This window comes from Sander lucioperca, chromosome 13 (assembly GCF_008315115.2).
Source record: "Sander lucioperca isolate FBNREF2018 chromosome 13, SLUC_FBN_1.2, whole genome shotgun sequence".
Lineage (NCBI taxonomy): Eukaryota > Metazoa > Chordata > Actinopteri > Perciformes > Percidae > Sander > Sander lucioperca.
The window spans coordinates 19955366-19972175 of record NC_050185.1 but is presented as its reverse complement, the minus strand read 5'-3'; the positions used below and the strand labels follow the sequence as shown (position 1 = coordinate 19972175).

General features: G+C 38.6%; 1 protein-coding gene across 1 annotated transcript in view; it reads right to left on the bottom strand.

The window, feature by feature from the left end:
* Positions 1-1888: 1888 nt before the first annotated feature.
* The window catches only part of LOC116036927 (glucocorticoid receptor), a 70956-nt gene continuing 56034 nt past the window's right edge, over positions 1889-16810 (bottom strand). The window contains exons 5-10 of the mRNA XM_036008699.1: positions 16561-16677; positions 11896-12114; positions 9182-9326; positions 6979-7109; positions 4395-4552; positions 1889-3920 (exon numbers count right to left, since the gene is read on the bottom strand). Coding sequence (XP_035864592.1) covers positions 3768-3920; positions 4395-4552; positions 6979-7109; positions 9182-9326; positions 11896-12114; positions 16561-16677 — 923 coding nt within the window. The 3' untranslated portion in view covers positions 1889-3767. The remainder of the gene's footprint in view (positions 3921-4394; positions 4553-6978; positions 7110-9181; positions 9327-11895; positions 12115-16560; positions 16678-16810) is intronic.

Below are 16810 nucleotides of genomic sequence, written 5' to 3'. Positions count from 1 at the left end.
ATAAGAAGTACTAGAAGTTGGATAGTAAGTGCTACTTAAAATGTAACTGCTTGAATACTTCTTTTTGTTTGTTAAATCTTTTTTTTCCTCCTCAGCTTTGGTCACTCTTATATAATGCAATAACCTCCTTCAGTTCGTCTCACCTTTCATCCTTCCCTCTCCATCGTTTCCTTAAAGCTTTAAAACTGTGAGCATTCATATAGACTTTCCCATTGACTCGTAGAATTTACATTTACTTCACAAGACAAACATCTTCAACACTTTCTAATGTATTCAATACGTCTACCTTTATCAAACACAAACAGAAAAATATTTACTTTCTTGACTCGTTCAATGTACAAAAAGTATTGGGTAAAATTATTCATATCAAAGAGGATCAAACTGATGTATTCAAAATCGCAGAAAATAGTCTTTTTTATTTATTTATTTATTTTTTACAATAGATCAATCTCTAAAAGCATTGATATTTGTTGTATATTTGTTTTCCATTTCCTGATTTGAAATTGTATTTCTATGGCTCTCTGTCTCCCTTTCACAAGGCCTTGACATGTAGTTGAAAGGTAAAAAAGAAAAATGTATATAGAGGTTATGTCCATGTAAAAATATTTTGTAATAATAGACACTGTTTACATTGCACTGGATATGTCGGCGCCGCTATATACACCTATGGCCATTTAGAAATGAGCAGGGATATGGTTACATCTACACGTTAAAGCTGGTTTTCTGAAGCACCACCACCTGGAAAACAACTGTATTACTGTATGCAAAAGTCACCCAAATAAAATAGACAGTTAAGTCAAATGTTCCCCTAGAAAAATCAACTTTGACGTGAGCGGTATCAATCCCCATGTGGCTGAGTTAGCGAGTGAAGCTGAAAGCCTGCAGTGTAAAGAAACAACCCTGCTGTGAGTGGCCATCCTTTGGCAGAATGGCTGATTAAATACACGATGGCTCTTATTGAATAGTGGCTTGTATGCGTCCAGAGTCTACTGTGCTGTTAGCTGAAAGTAACACAAATGGCCGATCTCTATGGCAACCTGCTACCTGGTTTGTTAACTGCCATTCAGAGTTATGCGCTGCGGAGGGATGAATACCATTCAGGGTAAATGGTTGGAAATCTGTACGGTAGACATTTTAGGCAGAGGGGCCTGGCAGTTACAAGAAATACTAAGGATAACGAAGGAGGGGAGTGGGGGGGCAATGTACAACTGCACTGTTAATGTACTTTGCTTTACAAACATCATTTTCATATTAAGTGTAAACCAGATGTTGACCTCCTCCACCTGTTTGACAACAGTAGATATTACTGCTTACTTTGCAATTTCAAAAATACAATATTTTGTGCATCTCAACAACAACAAAAATCATCAATCATACACTTAACTTGGTTGATAATAATCAGTACTTTTAAGCTGGTGTAGGTGTGACACTGAACAAAGATCTTTCTCATAAATGAGCACTCTCCAATGTCGAATCTTAACTGAATAATCACTCTTTTACATCTCCAGGATATATATCTTATAAAAACTTGATATAACATTTGGCACTAGTGGAATACATCCAAGTGATGAAGTCACTCATAGCCTGAACATTGATTCACAAATATTGGGACCAAACTGCATCTTCTTCCAAAATTATTTCAATTTAGGAGGTGAAATCTTGTTCCATCAATTATGGGTGAATCTATTTTTACATCTCATATACAAAACAAATATATATATATGTATATATATATATATATATATATATATATATATATATATATATATATATATATATATATATATATATATATATATATATATATATATATATATATATATATATATAATTACCTTTTCAGCCATGTTGAGCTCAACAACTTAATAACCCCACTTCCTGTGCAAACTATTTGAGGTGAAGCTGATAGATTTCATCTAAAATGGTATTTTGAGTGAAACAATACTTTTGTCACAAATAATGTGTTTATTGTTTACCTTTTAGGAGTACTACATATGTTCATGGTACCTTCATGGTACCTACCTTATTTTGAAAATCCAACCAATCTATTACTCCTGTTGGTTACAACACACACCATGAAATAATTTCCATTCCCATTTGACCTTACTGGGATTGGCCAGGTAAGTCCCCATTTTAAAGTAAAGTTGTATGAAACCATTTACTGAACTAGAACCTTAGCGTAAAAGCAGCTGGCAATGAAAGGACGATTTTAACTTTAAGCCAGGTTTGCTTGAATCATTACGGCTATGTATTAACACACAGACGTCTTGGATGTTTCTTTCAAAGCAATTTAGTTTTAAATAACCCATATGTGCGATTGCATCTGAATAAATTGCAAAAGTTTGTAAACAAATTTGATTCCAATTAACAACTCACTGATTATACCGAGATCTAAAAACATGTTTAAGTTAGTCATTCTCCCCCGCAATATTACAAATCAGATAAGCCTTGTTTATTCCAGAAGTGTCCATTTAGCACCAATGTGGTTGCATTTTCTTATAAGCTTGTTAAAGTATTTGGATGTGTATTCAACATTATGTGTTCATATAATCTGGGTACTGTAACTTTGTATATATATACTCTACATGAGAAAAAAAGACATAAAATGTGTTTTGGGACATGAACAGCATTTTTTGTTTTATACTTTCCCTGTCTTTTTTCTGTGAATTTGAAATGCAAAAAAAAAAACACCGTTCAGAGAGGATGGCTATGAAGAGCATTAATACTAAAAGGCACTGTTTTTCCCTTCTCAGTTACATCCTGTGTAAACGTTTTGTTGAGTGAATGTGTCTGTGAATTCTTTGAATGTTTGTGTGTGTGTGTGTGTGTGTGTGTAAGCGTGACTTTTGCATGAGTGGTCAAAAATGCGTGTCTGCATAAAATAAATTAATAAAATCCTAGAGCGTTTCTTCCATTGGTCAGGTATATGAAACTGATGCATATCATTTCAGAAATGATAACTGATTCACAGCTGAAAACTGTTAGTCCTCAATGTCCTTGGGTCCAGAAGAAAACATATTTTTCCATTTGTTTTTGAGTTTTTGTTTATCCCCTTCATCGCCAACAGTCCTCTGGAAACCACAACAAGTGAACTCTCACTACATTCGCATTGGAGCTAGGGAGGGCAAACAGAGACAAGCGGGGCAGATGAGCAGAGGTACAGTAGGCTTGAACTTGGAAGGAGCTTCAATAGGTTTCTAATCCAGCGAGTTGGACAGTATATAAGGTGTCATGTTGAGGGTGAAAAGGTATTTCCAGGTGTTGGCTCGTCAGTAAAAACAGCAATAAAACACTGGAGTCAGGAGAGAGTAAGAAGCAGGCAGCCAACAAAACAAACAGCATTAGAAACCTGAGGACAGGGCCCTGGACGGAGGAGGGGGTAAGGGGGCTAGAAAAATAAAAAATAGATTGCCTAAAATGCATCCTGCCCACAGGACATTCAGAGCCAACACATTTTCCCTGGAGAACAATTTCTTCTTGGTTAGCCAAGAGGAAGGGCTACAGGTCGGTGGTAGGGTGTTTTACCGAAATTTGGCCCAACCTGGGACCAGATTGGGAGGTGTGAGGCCACAGGTATCATGCTCCATGATAAGGCTGAATGGCTGAGGCTTGGATGGGCATGGCAGAACTCCTAGAGAGGGCCTGGGAAAACAGAGGAATCAAATGTGATGGGGGAGGCAGGACAAGCATAGGCTTAGGGCGAAAGCTTGGGGCCCCAGAGAGGTACACGGGCAGGATTTAAGGCATTGCTTCACAGTTTAAGGCAGTCATTTCTGATGAAACAGCAGAGGCTTGACGCTCCCGTCTTTGAATTTTGGTATCTGGTTGGTGATGATCTCTGCCAGCATCTCCGGGAATTCCACACTGAAGGTTTTATTCACAAAGGTGTAGAAACAGATCTGGAGAAGACCGTTGACCATCTGGAGGAGACATCCAGGGGGGGACAAAGACAAAGAGTCAGATTAGGATATAAAAACATGTTTTTTTTATTTGCAGGATATTCTTAAATTAGCCTTGATTCTATATACAGTAGGTCTTCTCTTCTGCAATAAAGAGGCTTTACGGAGAGCAATTGGTAGAGAGTGCTTGTAACAAATTTGACTGGAACATACAATAATGCACTGGATCTATGTGTGTATTCTTCAGGGTTTTACTCTAATCAGCATGGTGCAGGGAACTCAGTGGAACTTATTGATGCACTTGAACCACAAGATATGAAATAAAAAGCCTGGCTGGAATGAAAAAAAAGAAGCCATGGTACACTTGAAAAATAATGCTATACATACATATGCTTTCCAATCTATAATATGTAACAAATCTTATATAAAACAAAGAAAAGGAAAAAGTAAAGCATGCAGTATATATCAGTGAGTGTGTATGTGTGTTTCTCTCACCTCCTGCATGGAGTCCAGTAGCTTAGTTAGCTGGTAGAAACGCTGCCAGTTCTGACTAGCATTCTCCTCTCTCTTGACGATGGCTTTTCCCAGCTCCTTGATATACATCATCCTGATCTCGTCAAACACTGCCTGGCTCTTCAGGCCTTCTTTCGGTACTACACACACAAACATCAGCGCACGCACACGCACACGCACACACACACACACGCACACGCACACACGCACACGCACACAGATACATGAGTGTGACTTGTAAAAAATAAAAATGTTTTTTGTAGTTAGAGCACCTCACAACATCAGTGGAATCCTTTATAACAGCAAATTAACTAGTTTAAAATCCTATCTAGACATTGTTGTCTGATATTAGGCTGGCAGGTAACACAGAAGCACCCAATTGTTTTCATGTCAAGAACTCCAAATAAATCCACATTAGACCAAGACCACAACTTTAATACCTTGTCAGAGGAAGTTATGAATTTGTTTATGTCTATAAATGCACTGTGTCTCTGCTGTTGGTGAGTTAAAGCAGTCTTCTTTATCTTTTTGCCTTATTTTCAATAGAAGAAAAAATAGATTGTAAGTGCACTGAATACCTTACAATGTACCCATGTAATTAGCATGTAGACATTTATATATATCTGCTCTGCCATCTGCACTGCTGGTTATATGAACAGCTGGTTATGCACATTTAAACATCTGTCTCAAACTGAAAATTCAGCAGTATGTTGCTATTTGTGTTAGTCTGTTCTTTACTCTGTTCTCTGCTGAAACAAACAGCGTAGGACATTAATACTTCATTAAAACTTACTGTGTGGGACCCCAACAGGGACCCTTAGGAGACGCTGGCTAAACACACACAGATGCATGCACGCACCTCCTAACCAGAATGCTGTAGGCAGTGGAAAATATGCAAAACTAAAACGCAACATCAATAGCTACGGTGTGTTCCCATACTGGTGTGGCCTGGATGAGAATCTAAAAGGAGCAGTAAAAGTTTGGACACACACCTCATAAAAATCACAACCTCTGCAAGTACAATGTAATTCAAAGAACACACAGTGATGATTTTAACTGGGTTGGCCACTGCTAAAAAAGCTAAAAACCACAAAAACATAAATATGCAGTTGTCATAACAACCATGTCAACACATCACAGACTCCTCGTCAGTCTGGTGCCTGGCATTGGGCCCAGACAAAGCCAGAGTAACTGGCCTAGAGATTATGCAAAGCCACAGAGGGCAGAATCGGGGTGAAATACTGTCCAATTTACATAATCAGATAAATAGGAGATACAGCAGTGCAAGTGCTACCTGGCCTCTTCATTATGCATGTTCAGGTTTGGCCGAGTGAGTAAGAGTAAAGACCGATTGCCTTTCCTGCTCTCTGCTCTGAATTATTTAGTATAAAATAACAACATGTGTTATTTTTATTTAACAGAGCTTAGGGTGTCATTAGAAAAAAGCTACTATGACCCATTTGTGTGTGTGTTTTTTAAACAATTATTTAAATTATGTGGTGCAAATGTTAACTCTGCTAAAACTGAAGTCTGTCTTTTGAACTTAACACGTATGTTTAACAGTAACTCAAATTGTCCCATGGACTTTAATTTTTACTCACATTGCATGAGACTAACACAAATAGCAACATACTGAAACAGCTCAAAGCAGTTAGTATTTCCATCCCTGAGAGCAACAGATGGAAATAGCTCTCAGGTATGAAAATGCAAGCAGGGCTCAGTATGGAAATGTCATTCCCTCTGAATAACGAGCAAATCGCCTCTAAAGTGGATCTCTTTCCCGGTCATTCAGAGAGAATAAGGCGGAAGAATGAATTCTCTCCTCCTCAGCAAAGATTAATTACATAATGGTGATAATAATACTTTTACATTGCTTTTATTATGCTGGAGATTTGAAAGGTGCTAATTACATAGCTGGACTTACACTGTCATTTTACCACAGGCTCTTCAGAAAGAACGGACAGTAAAGGCTGCTGAACATTTAACCTGTATGCTCTACCAGTAAGAGTCCCTTCTCTAACGACCTTCACTAATACAGTATATACATAGAGTACTTAGAGTAACTCAAGAAAAACACTGCCAACTAATTTAAAGAGATTAGAATCAGAGAAGTGTTGTTAGCCACCTTTTTTTGAACACAATTCTGGGTCTTGAAGTAAACACACTTGTCATTGTAACCACAGGTGTTACCAAATCAACCAGGACTGAAATCATTAGGATTGTACCTCAAACTTTACTCACAAAGCTAAAATATTCACAGGACACCACACACGACATGTGAAGGCGTGTGTGGTAGACGTTTTCACTTATCCATCCTCATCAATACTGCTTAACTTTGAGTATAAATTTGCATTTGCGATGCAGTTTGTCTCCATTCCACCCAACATACTACCCTTCTATGACAAAGTGATCCTACCTCACAATGCAATAAAAAAGCTGAGCAGTGAAACATAGGTGATACAATGGAAAAGTGATTTTGAGATCTGTTTAAATCCCAGAATAATTGCATGTTCCTGACGTTTAAAAAACGCTGCTGTGATTTTTCAATGTCAGTGTGTTTAATTACCTGTACTGAGCAGTAACAGGACCTTCATGCACAGGTACTCGTCATAGGACACCTGCAGTCTGACAAACTCATTACAGATTTTCAGCATCTGCTCACACTGGTCGTTCATGAAGGGCAACTTCATACGTTCTCTGAAAGGAGGGAGAAGGAAAGAAAGGGCAAGGGAGAAAGTAGAGATGAGGGAGAAGTGTAGAACATTGGGAGACAGCGGGGGAATAAACAAGGAAAACAAAGACATATAGATTAGACTTAAAGCTCTTTCATTCATCCTGTTATTCAATTCTAAATAAACAGCCCCAGCAGGGATGCACTACAACCGAGTAGGGGGATACCGGTCTGTTAAATCAGTCCTGATGGATTTCCACACCTCACTTCCACTAACACACAGCCCACATTACTTTCTACCTCTAAAATCAATGCAGCACACTCTCCTGATACAAAGCCTTGGGTTTAGAGCCGTCTATTCATTTTGACCATCTGCAGTGCTACCGGCAACGACTTCTTCACCTTTCATATTTATTTTTACCCCTCTCTGAGTTCACGTGTCCGTTGAGAGTGGCTCTTCACAGACCAGGCCTACCCTTTCCATGTATTTCCAATAAAGATGATGAGCTGTTAGCAGATTGTCAGACGTAGGCTCAGTGTTTGTTGCACTTTTGCCACTCAAGTGTAAAAACATCTGGGCAAGAGAACACTGCACTTCTGACAAGTTCTAAATGGTCCCATCAGTCTATTGTAACTTAAAAACAAGAGTCATGACCAGAACCCCCGCCAAGTACAGTATTTAGTAGACCAAAGAAATGTGTCAATAGCACAAAGTATTGAAAATGATTGTTGAAATGTCCTTTCATCCAATATGTCTTGATTGAAATCATAATTTAGCAAACATACTGCGTTTTATTTAGGCTTTTGTAGAAAAACATGTTTACGTTCTTCAAAGTAAATACTGGTACTGAAACTCAGATATTGTATCACATTGGTTCCAATATGGAAAGTCTGGAATGATACCCACCCCTACATGAAAGATGTAGTTGTTGAATATTAATAAAATAATCACTCTCTCTTGGTTAAAACAATAAGGTGATCACCAATGTGTGAAGAGGTTTGACGGACTAACATCAAAGATAATGGATAATGTTTCACCTCCGCAAGTATTTAAAATCTGACCTATGCTATAAGAACAGAGATGAGCCTCTGCTTTATCCTCTTTCCTCCAGGGACTACAAAGACTGGTAAGCACAGAGACTTCTAAGCACAATCAATTTCTGCGGTCAGTGAGTCTTTAAGTAATGTGGCTTTGTAATTAACATACCGCAGTGGTACCTGAGCTGTCTCCCTGTAGCTTCAAGGTAGCACAAAAGGTTATTTACTGTATGATATCCGTAATATCAAAAACTGTAAAATGAGAATTTCATTATCTGGGGTTTTGTGACACTTGGTATTATAACAAAAACTGATACAATTATCTGGATGAAATTAACAATGTATTACTTTTTCTCCCTTAAACTTAAAGGAATATAATATCAATGTTTTGGAAAATGCACTTGTCAGGTTTTTTATTTTGGGAGTTAGAAGATCAATACACCGGAAGGCGATTAGCTTAGCTTAGCATAAAGACTGGAAGCAGGGGGAAACAGCAAGCTGGCTCTGTCTTTGGTCAGCAACAAATACTTAAAGCATGTAACTCCCTGTAAAACCACAAATGTAGTTTTTAGGGATTAAACAAACAACATACATGTTAATTAGTGTGCTTCAAAGGTTATCGTAGACATATTCGTAAATGTTTGACAGAGCCCGGCTAGCTGTTCTCCCCTGCTTCCAGTTTTTATGTTTTTATGCTAAGCTAGCTCGCAAATAAGCCTTCAGTTCCCCTGTACTGTACCACAGCCTTTGTCTCATACTGTAACTCCACCATTGGCCTGAGGAGGGTGCAGACAGCCATGTGGTTCCTGTGATATACGTGGTGTCAACGACTGCTTCTTTTTATCTGATTTAACAATTTAACACAAGAAACTGCCACAATTGCAATATACTGTAGGTGCAGCGCCTAAAGCCAATGACGTGACTTCTATTCTAGCCAATCTGAATCATATATATATATATATATATATATATATATATATATATATATATATATATATATATATATATATATATATATATATATATGCATAAATATACAACAGCTGGCCATGGTACTCACTTGTTGATGACGAGATCAGGGGCGAAGCAGAGCATGGTACCGTTACACTGCTCATAGGACCTCCAACCGAGACTGAAGGACATGAGGAAGAGCCAGGAGCATTGCAGCAATGTCATCTGGTCATCCAGGTGCAGGTTACGGAAACCTAGAAAAGTCAGATAAAGGGTTAGAAATAGAAACATTTTTACATTTGAGCATTGAGTAGTTCTTTAAATATCATTGGTCAACTTATTTTTCAAAACATTGCAAGATGATAATGATTTACTGTATTAGGGTGAAGGCTGCCCGTAATATGTTTCACCTATTCTGTCTGTATTATTAAAAAGCACAGCATAACATATTGATTTGAAAGAGATACAGAAACATTGAACAAAAGAAAAAGTAATCGCTCAATACATCATTAAAATATAAGCCTTGCTTATACAAACACAAATTGGAATTAAATGCAGTTCAGTCGTTTCCACACTGTCAAAACTATAAAAAGTGGAACATCACAAGAAAAGTCCTTTCACATTACATTTGTTTTAAACCATGGCTTTGTTATGTAACCCCCCTTCATTACCTCACTAGCTGCCAGCTGTGGACAATGCACACACTAAAAGATTGGAGCCAGATTTGTCCCGCATCGTAGTGTCACAGACAGAGAAATCTCAGCAAAAAAGCTAATGTTACAGTTTTGTTGAGAGGTTTTCTCTGAAACATCTCATCCTAAACAGCAACAGTGAGAAGCGAATATCTCCAAGCAAATACTTGGAGCGATTATCAAGTCATGTGCCTTCTTTCTCTGGTTAGAATTCCAAACTATTTGTTTCAGACATTCATTCAATATATTCAGACTTTCATTTAATATATTCAAACTTTCATTCAATATATTCAAACGTTCATTCAATATATTCAAGGTTCATTCAATATATTCAGACTTTCATTCAATATATTCAAACTTTACACATAAAGTTTATATATATATATATATATATATATATATATATATATAAAAAATATATATAAAATATATATATATAAAATAATTTCCTAAACGGCATGCCATAATACATATATATGTATAAACTGCAGCTACTGTATGAGGAAAAGTCCGTCTTTAATGGACACATGCAAAACCTTTAAATATGTCAAGATGACACTGACAATACATACAGTAATTTGAATTACTTTGAGATGAAAAAGGGAAATTAAACATTTTCTTTACAGAGATAATGATTTAAAGTGCCCATATTATGAAAAAATCACTTTTTCTGGGATTTGGGGTGTTATTTTGTGTCTCTGGTGCTTCCACACACATACAAACTTTGAAAAAAATCCATCCATGCTGTTTAGAGTGAGATACGGTTTCTGAATGTGTCCTGCCTTCAGTCTCTGGGTGAGCTGTTCAAAATCGGCACGGCTTGCGTCACAAGCCGAAACGAGCTGGCTAACCGCAACCATTAGCTCGTAGCGTTAGCATACTAACACTATGGCTAACGCTAGCATGCTAACGCTAGCATGCTACCTCGTTCTCAATAGCAAAGCACTGCTACAACACACAAGTTCACCATAATCTACAAAAGAACTACTTACATGTGCGCCCTCATTTAGAAGTCTCCCAGCTAATCCTGCCTTGTAACTGACCGAAGTTGTAGAAACAGCCTTTCTTTTACTGTCTATGGAGCTAGCTAGCTGACATGATCTACATCTGAGCTACTGGGCATGTGCAGTGCAATCAAAGATAGTACAGAAGAAGAAGAAGACAAGAGGTCTCACTCTGTAGCTAAAACAGAGACCAGGTGAAAAGAGGATCTGCAGCAGTGAGAGAGAGCACTGCAGTACAACACAAATATGGTGTTTTTTGAAAATTAAACCATGTAAACCTATTCTGGTACAACCTTAAAATACAATTATGAACCTGAAAATGAGCATAATATGGCTGCTTTAAGCGGGTTGTAAGAACATCTTTATGCACATTCCAAAAGATATTAACGTTGGTGATGACCTAATCAAAATCAAACTGCTTTGGAGAGGTTGGCTTTCAAAAGTAACTTTTTCTTTGATAAGCCACCATTGTACTGTTCTTCTGTCTGTAATTATGGATTCAGCCATTACAGAAGTCACACTTTTTATTGCATGGTTGCTCTTTGGCTCCACTGCCAAGAGGAATAATGTTGGGGGGAGGGGGGGATAACCATGATCAAATCAGCTACACAATGGCTCCTTCTGTATCTGTATGATTCCACTTTATCAGCTGGAAGCTGCAGTCTAAATCTAAAGAGCCCCATCAATGTTATTCATCTGACCAGAATAATGTCTTAACACCTGTTTTAACCACTAGAAGGAACATTGTGACATTTTGAATTATGGTACAGTAAGTTAGGTTTCTTTCAAGCTAACTTGCGGCCACTCGTGATATTTAGTTTCATTGAGGAATGCCAACAATGCTGACAAGCACGATTGGTTAACTTAAGGGCAAAAGTGAAAGCTATGCCATTGAGCACTTAACGTCTCGTCAAACTGCAAGTTTTCCATTTGATCTAAAAGTGATGTAATTTCCTCTACCAGCTGCATGTATTAAAAGTTACAAATGACTTCATTTTCCATGTGTCTCGGCCCACTTTACTACACAATAGTCTCAACTGCAAGCTGGAAATACTCCCACTGACACACTTTGCTTGAGCATCTAAACCAAACCAAAGGCAACACATGGTAAGGAGTTTTTTTGTTACCTGGCAGGGACTTGGCCCACTTGACTGCAGAGATGACCTGCTGTCCCCCTAGCCTGTTGAGAGTGGTCATCAGCCGCGAGGAGGTGTCAGGCAGTGTGCTGTCATAGCCCGAGTAGATGACCTCTGGCTCAATGGCCTTAAGCATAGACAGCATGGTGGGGACGACTGGGGACGGATGGGGGGGCCGTGGCACTTTCATCATCTTCTTGTTTTTCCTCGCTGGGGAACGGGGTGGGACAGAGGAGGAGAAAGGGAAGGGAGGAGACATGAAAACGAGAACCAGTGAGTAGTGACAGTCATGTTTTCTTTTTCAGGCATTAAATAGATGCTCCTGGTTATTGCGAGCGGGTCATTATTGCAGACTAAACTCTGACAGGGGGATGCAGTCCCTGAATCACACAATACTCTTTAATTCGCAATAATGACTTACTCGCTCTACATTAACCCGCTTATGCTACTTACTAAAGACATCAACTCTAACTGTATTTTGTCCCTTAAAATCTGCGAAGTGTCTGCCACAACTTACTTTTCCCGACATTAACATTTACCTTGTAACGTTACATAATCCATCCCCATACACCGGAGGTAGCTAAAGGCTTTAAAGAGTACAGATGCCTATCAATACGCTGTTGCAGGATGGGTGAACGACACCAAGATATAGCACTAAAACAAAAAATATATATACTGTATGTGATAACAGCACATCACCCATGTTATTTTGGTTGTGGTTAAGTCTAGCTTGATCATGCTAGTAGCTAGCGAGTTGTTAGTTAAAGGGCTAACAGCTGGTTAACATTACAGAGTTGAATCATAGAAGGTATATTTGTGACATTTGTATTCATCGAAATGAATCAGGAACCATATACCAATACGAGTGTTACTAGAGCCAAATGCACAGCATATGCCAGGCATATTGTTCTAATGTGTTTCACGTGTCAGTCTATGGGTTGCTATGCTGTGACTGGACACAAAAATGGTGGCGACAAATCACTGTGACGTTAGGTGGTCCCTATGAATTCAGAAATAGGAGACCGTAGAATGCTGTGACTGAGCAATCAGAATCCAATATTCAACAAACGTGTAATAAAATAAGTTAAAGATCAAAGCAGCAAAACAGTTTGTCAAAGATTAATAGATGATAGACTTAGGGCGTTTTCACACCTGTAGTTCGTTTGCTTTGGTCCGAATCAGTTGGTGAGTTTGTAAACTTGGAGCGATTTGCCCTCAGTTCGATTTGGTTTGACACCTGGAAAAATCCAAGCGTACCAAAATGCGCCATTACAAATCACGCAAGAACGTCCACTCCTATTATTGGTCGGATGTGTCTGGGGGCGGGAGCAAGAAAGTAAATACAGGAAGAAGGTGCTGTGTTCTGGACTAGCGCATATTTCTTGCATCTCCATGGTCAAACCAGCTCATTTCATTAAAATGATCAGACATTGTTTCGCGAGAGACGTTACTACGTCTGCTCTGGTCACCGAGACTTCGCTCTGCTCTGCCGGCGTCTGTCTCCAATTTTAGCGGCAGCTGGTTTGACCACGGAGATGCGAGTGACGGACGGCAAGCTTGAACGCAGTCTATTTCTATGATAGAAACACTGCAAGCTGCTACAGTTTGCTGCTCTGCTGCATCGCAGATTGCACACCTGACTACAGGAGACATTAGCTAGTTGGTGCAGTTCAAGGTCGGATCACGTTCTCACCACAAACAAACCGCTCCAGAGTTCAACTGAAAGCGTACCGAGACCACCTCTTCAAGCAGGTCTGGGTACGCTTGTTTGGTCCGCTTTTGGTGAGCACCTGAGTGCGAATGCCGCGTTCTCACCTGCCCTGACGAACCGCAACAGCGGGACAAACGAACTCTAGTGCGATTCAACCGAACTAAACGTGTGAAAGGTGTGAAAGCGCCCTTAGATTATGGTTGCCACCAGAATGAATTTAATGGAGTCATGTATTTCCTCCAGAGAGGTATGCATTGTATGGTATAAATGTACAGACTGCCTACAGAACAAGGAAACAGCCAGATGTTTAACCTAGCAGGCCAACAGAAACTAAAACCTGCATCACTAGGGCTGCAACCAAGTATTATTTTCATTATTAATTATCTGTTATGTTTTTTCTCGATTAATTGATTCATCATTTTATCCATAAAACATCAGAAAATAGTGCAAAAAAACATGTTTGATATTTACAACTTTAAGCGATGGAATGTTGAGCAGAAACCGTACCAAAACAGAACAGACAAGGAAAAGAGTTGGAGAGATTGAACGTCCACAGTTATGTCCGTGGTCTCCCACTTTTTTTAATATTTAAAATCCTCTAGTGTGCATCTGACATTACTCGATTAAAACCATTCTATTTCTTAGAGGAACATTATATTTAAATTTTTTGTTGTTTCTCTTGAGTGCAACAACAGCAGTAGCAAATTGCTGTGTTCTTGTATGAGCACGTGTAGACTATCTGGGCATCGTTTTGATATTTTCTCTCACTAAATGTGCAAAACATGTCAGTGGTTGAGAGGTTACCATGAAAAAACATGTTTTTTTTCTACTCTACCTTTGTTAATTTCCTCTCCTGGCGTTTCTATAGCAACTAAGAGCTTTTCTGGTGGGAGTCTGTCTGCTGATGCGCTGATGTCCATCAAATCCCTCTCCCTGTCTTTCTGTCTATTCCTCTGTTTATTAAACTACTTTCACCTCCGTCTGAAAAACACTGCACTGTTTACATGTAATTTCACTCGACACTGACAGCAATTTCATGCCCCAAGTAAGCTGAAATAACCCAACAACCAAGTTCAAAGCACTTAAGCAGTTTTGCTTCACCAGTTGCTTCCCAAGTCCATTTTACTAAACGACTCGCTTAATTGCTGCTCTGTGCCCTAAACATTTATCCCTTGGAGCACAATTAGGCGAAAGATCACCAGATGATCCAAGGCTGTGGATTTTACAGTGGATTATGCATTGATCAATGTGTGTGAGGAGGTGGCGCTCTCATACTGCCTCGCCTGCATGCCAGCAGCCATGTACAGAACAGCACAATCGTAGACAATGGCACACACATACACACGTTTACAGTTGAGTGACTAACAACATCCGATCCACAACGCAGCCTTTGTAACTTAAGCTATATTATTGTGGAATATCTGTACACATTCAAGGCTTTCCTTAAGAAGCTCTATTTTCCAGAAAAATATTGCCACTGCACTGGGCTAGAGGCCATTTATTCACTTTCAATATATTTTATTTTAACTTTCTCAAATCCACAGACATCCAAACCTATCTTGAGAAGCATTGTCTTTTAACTAAAAGTGAAAATCTCAGATTTTAGAGTAATAATACCGCCACAATATTCCTCTGACAACATAATTATTACATAAGAGGTAAGAGAGAGGAACAGAAAAAAGGTAAAATCTAAGACTTAAGGCAGAGAGCGACTATTTTAGATCAAAATATCAATATAGTAAGTAAAAGAGGTAAAAGTATGTTTCAGTGATGAACACAGTATGAATGTACGACTTACAAGACTGCTGTAATTATCAATGTTATCATCTGACACACATCTGTTAAATCTGTCTTTTCCACTTTCATCCCAGCAAAAACATTTGGTGCACTTTGGGAAAAAAATACAAAAAGTAAGAAACCAAAGTTTAAAAACTAGAGCATTTTTGATTTAACAAGATTAAACAAATCTCAACTTGCTAAGATGTCTGAACAGACGGGATTTATAAAGTCAGTGTTGTAACAGTAATCTAAATGTGATATGATAGATGACAAACACTGATAATAGTTGGAATGCTACAATAAATAACTAATATTGACTTCAAGCAATCAGCATTGTGTTTATAGACGTATTCTTAGGGTATGTATATTATAATTAAGTACAATACAGTGTTAAGCAACATCATGATTCTAAACACTGCAAAGTTTCATTATTCCAGGTATTGTATTTCTCATGAGAATCTTCTCAGATAGTCATTTAAGCAGGAGGTGTGGTGACATGACACATTCAAACTAATGTGGCATGCTTACTTTCCATTAACTTGGGTGATGGTGGTTTAGGTAGAAACCAGACATGCACAAGACCGTAGTGGAAAGAGTGGGTGGCAGCGCCAAATAGCCAATGACATGGCACTCAATACAGTAAAGGGGAACTACTACTTAAAGACACAGTAACATCAAAACAGTTCTAATCCTGTGTCTCTTGGTTATATATGTCCAAATAAATAAAAAAAGTTTTTTATTATGATGACTGCACTCATTTTCTATACATACATTTATCAAATCAAATGTGGCTCCGTTCCTGGGGGCTTGAGTGAATCTCACCCATCATCATCTAAAACCACACTTGACCAGTAGCTCGTGGCAAAAACTTTGGTTAAGGTCTAATTTTTTGTTTCTCCCTCATCCTCCGCCTCCTGATGTAACTAAGTGGGTGAGGAAGGTGTGGGTGGAGGCTAAAAAGTTGCACCCCTTTTTGAGCAATCCATTTAAATCTGCAGGATTTGATCAAATCCCTGTTGTAACTGTACCCTACTCACATAATCTGTTTCAGTTGGAAATACCTCACATTATGAAAGCTATATCCGCTATAACTGCTGTGTCACTGTGACTTTAAAGTCAGTTTTAATGAAACCTAGTCTGATTTAAAGATTGGTCCAACTATTTACCTTCCAAGTTCATTCCAGCTTGAAGACATTTCCTGAAGCGGCAGGCTGGACAGTTCTTCCTCCGGATCTTATCAATGATGCAGTCATTTCTCCCTGCACACAGGTAGTTGTGCTGTCCTGTGAAGGGGATAGGGAGAAGAAGAAGATGGAAAAAATGTAAACATATTAGCTAGCTAAGAAGGTTTGAGAAGGATTAGCCTGAGCACTACGTATTATGACCACACTAACCACCTGCTGATTCTATAGTAAG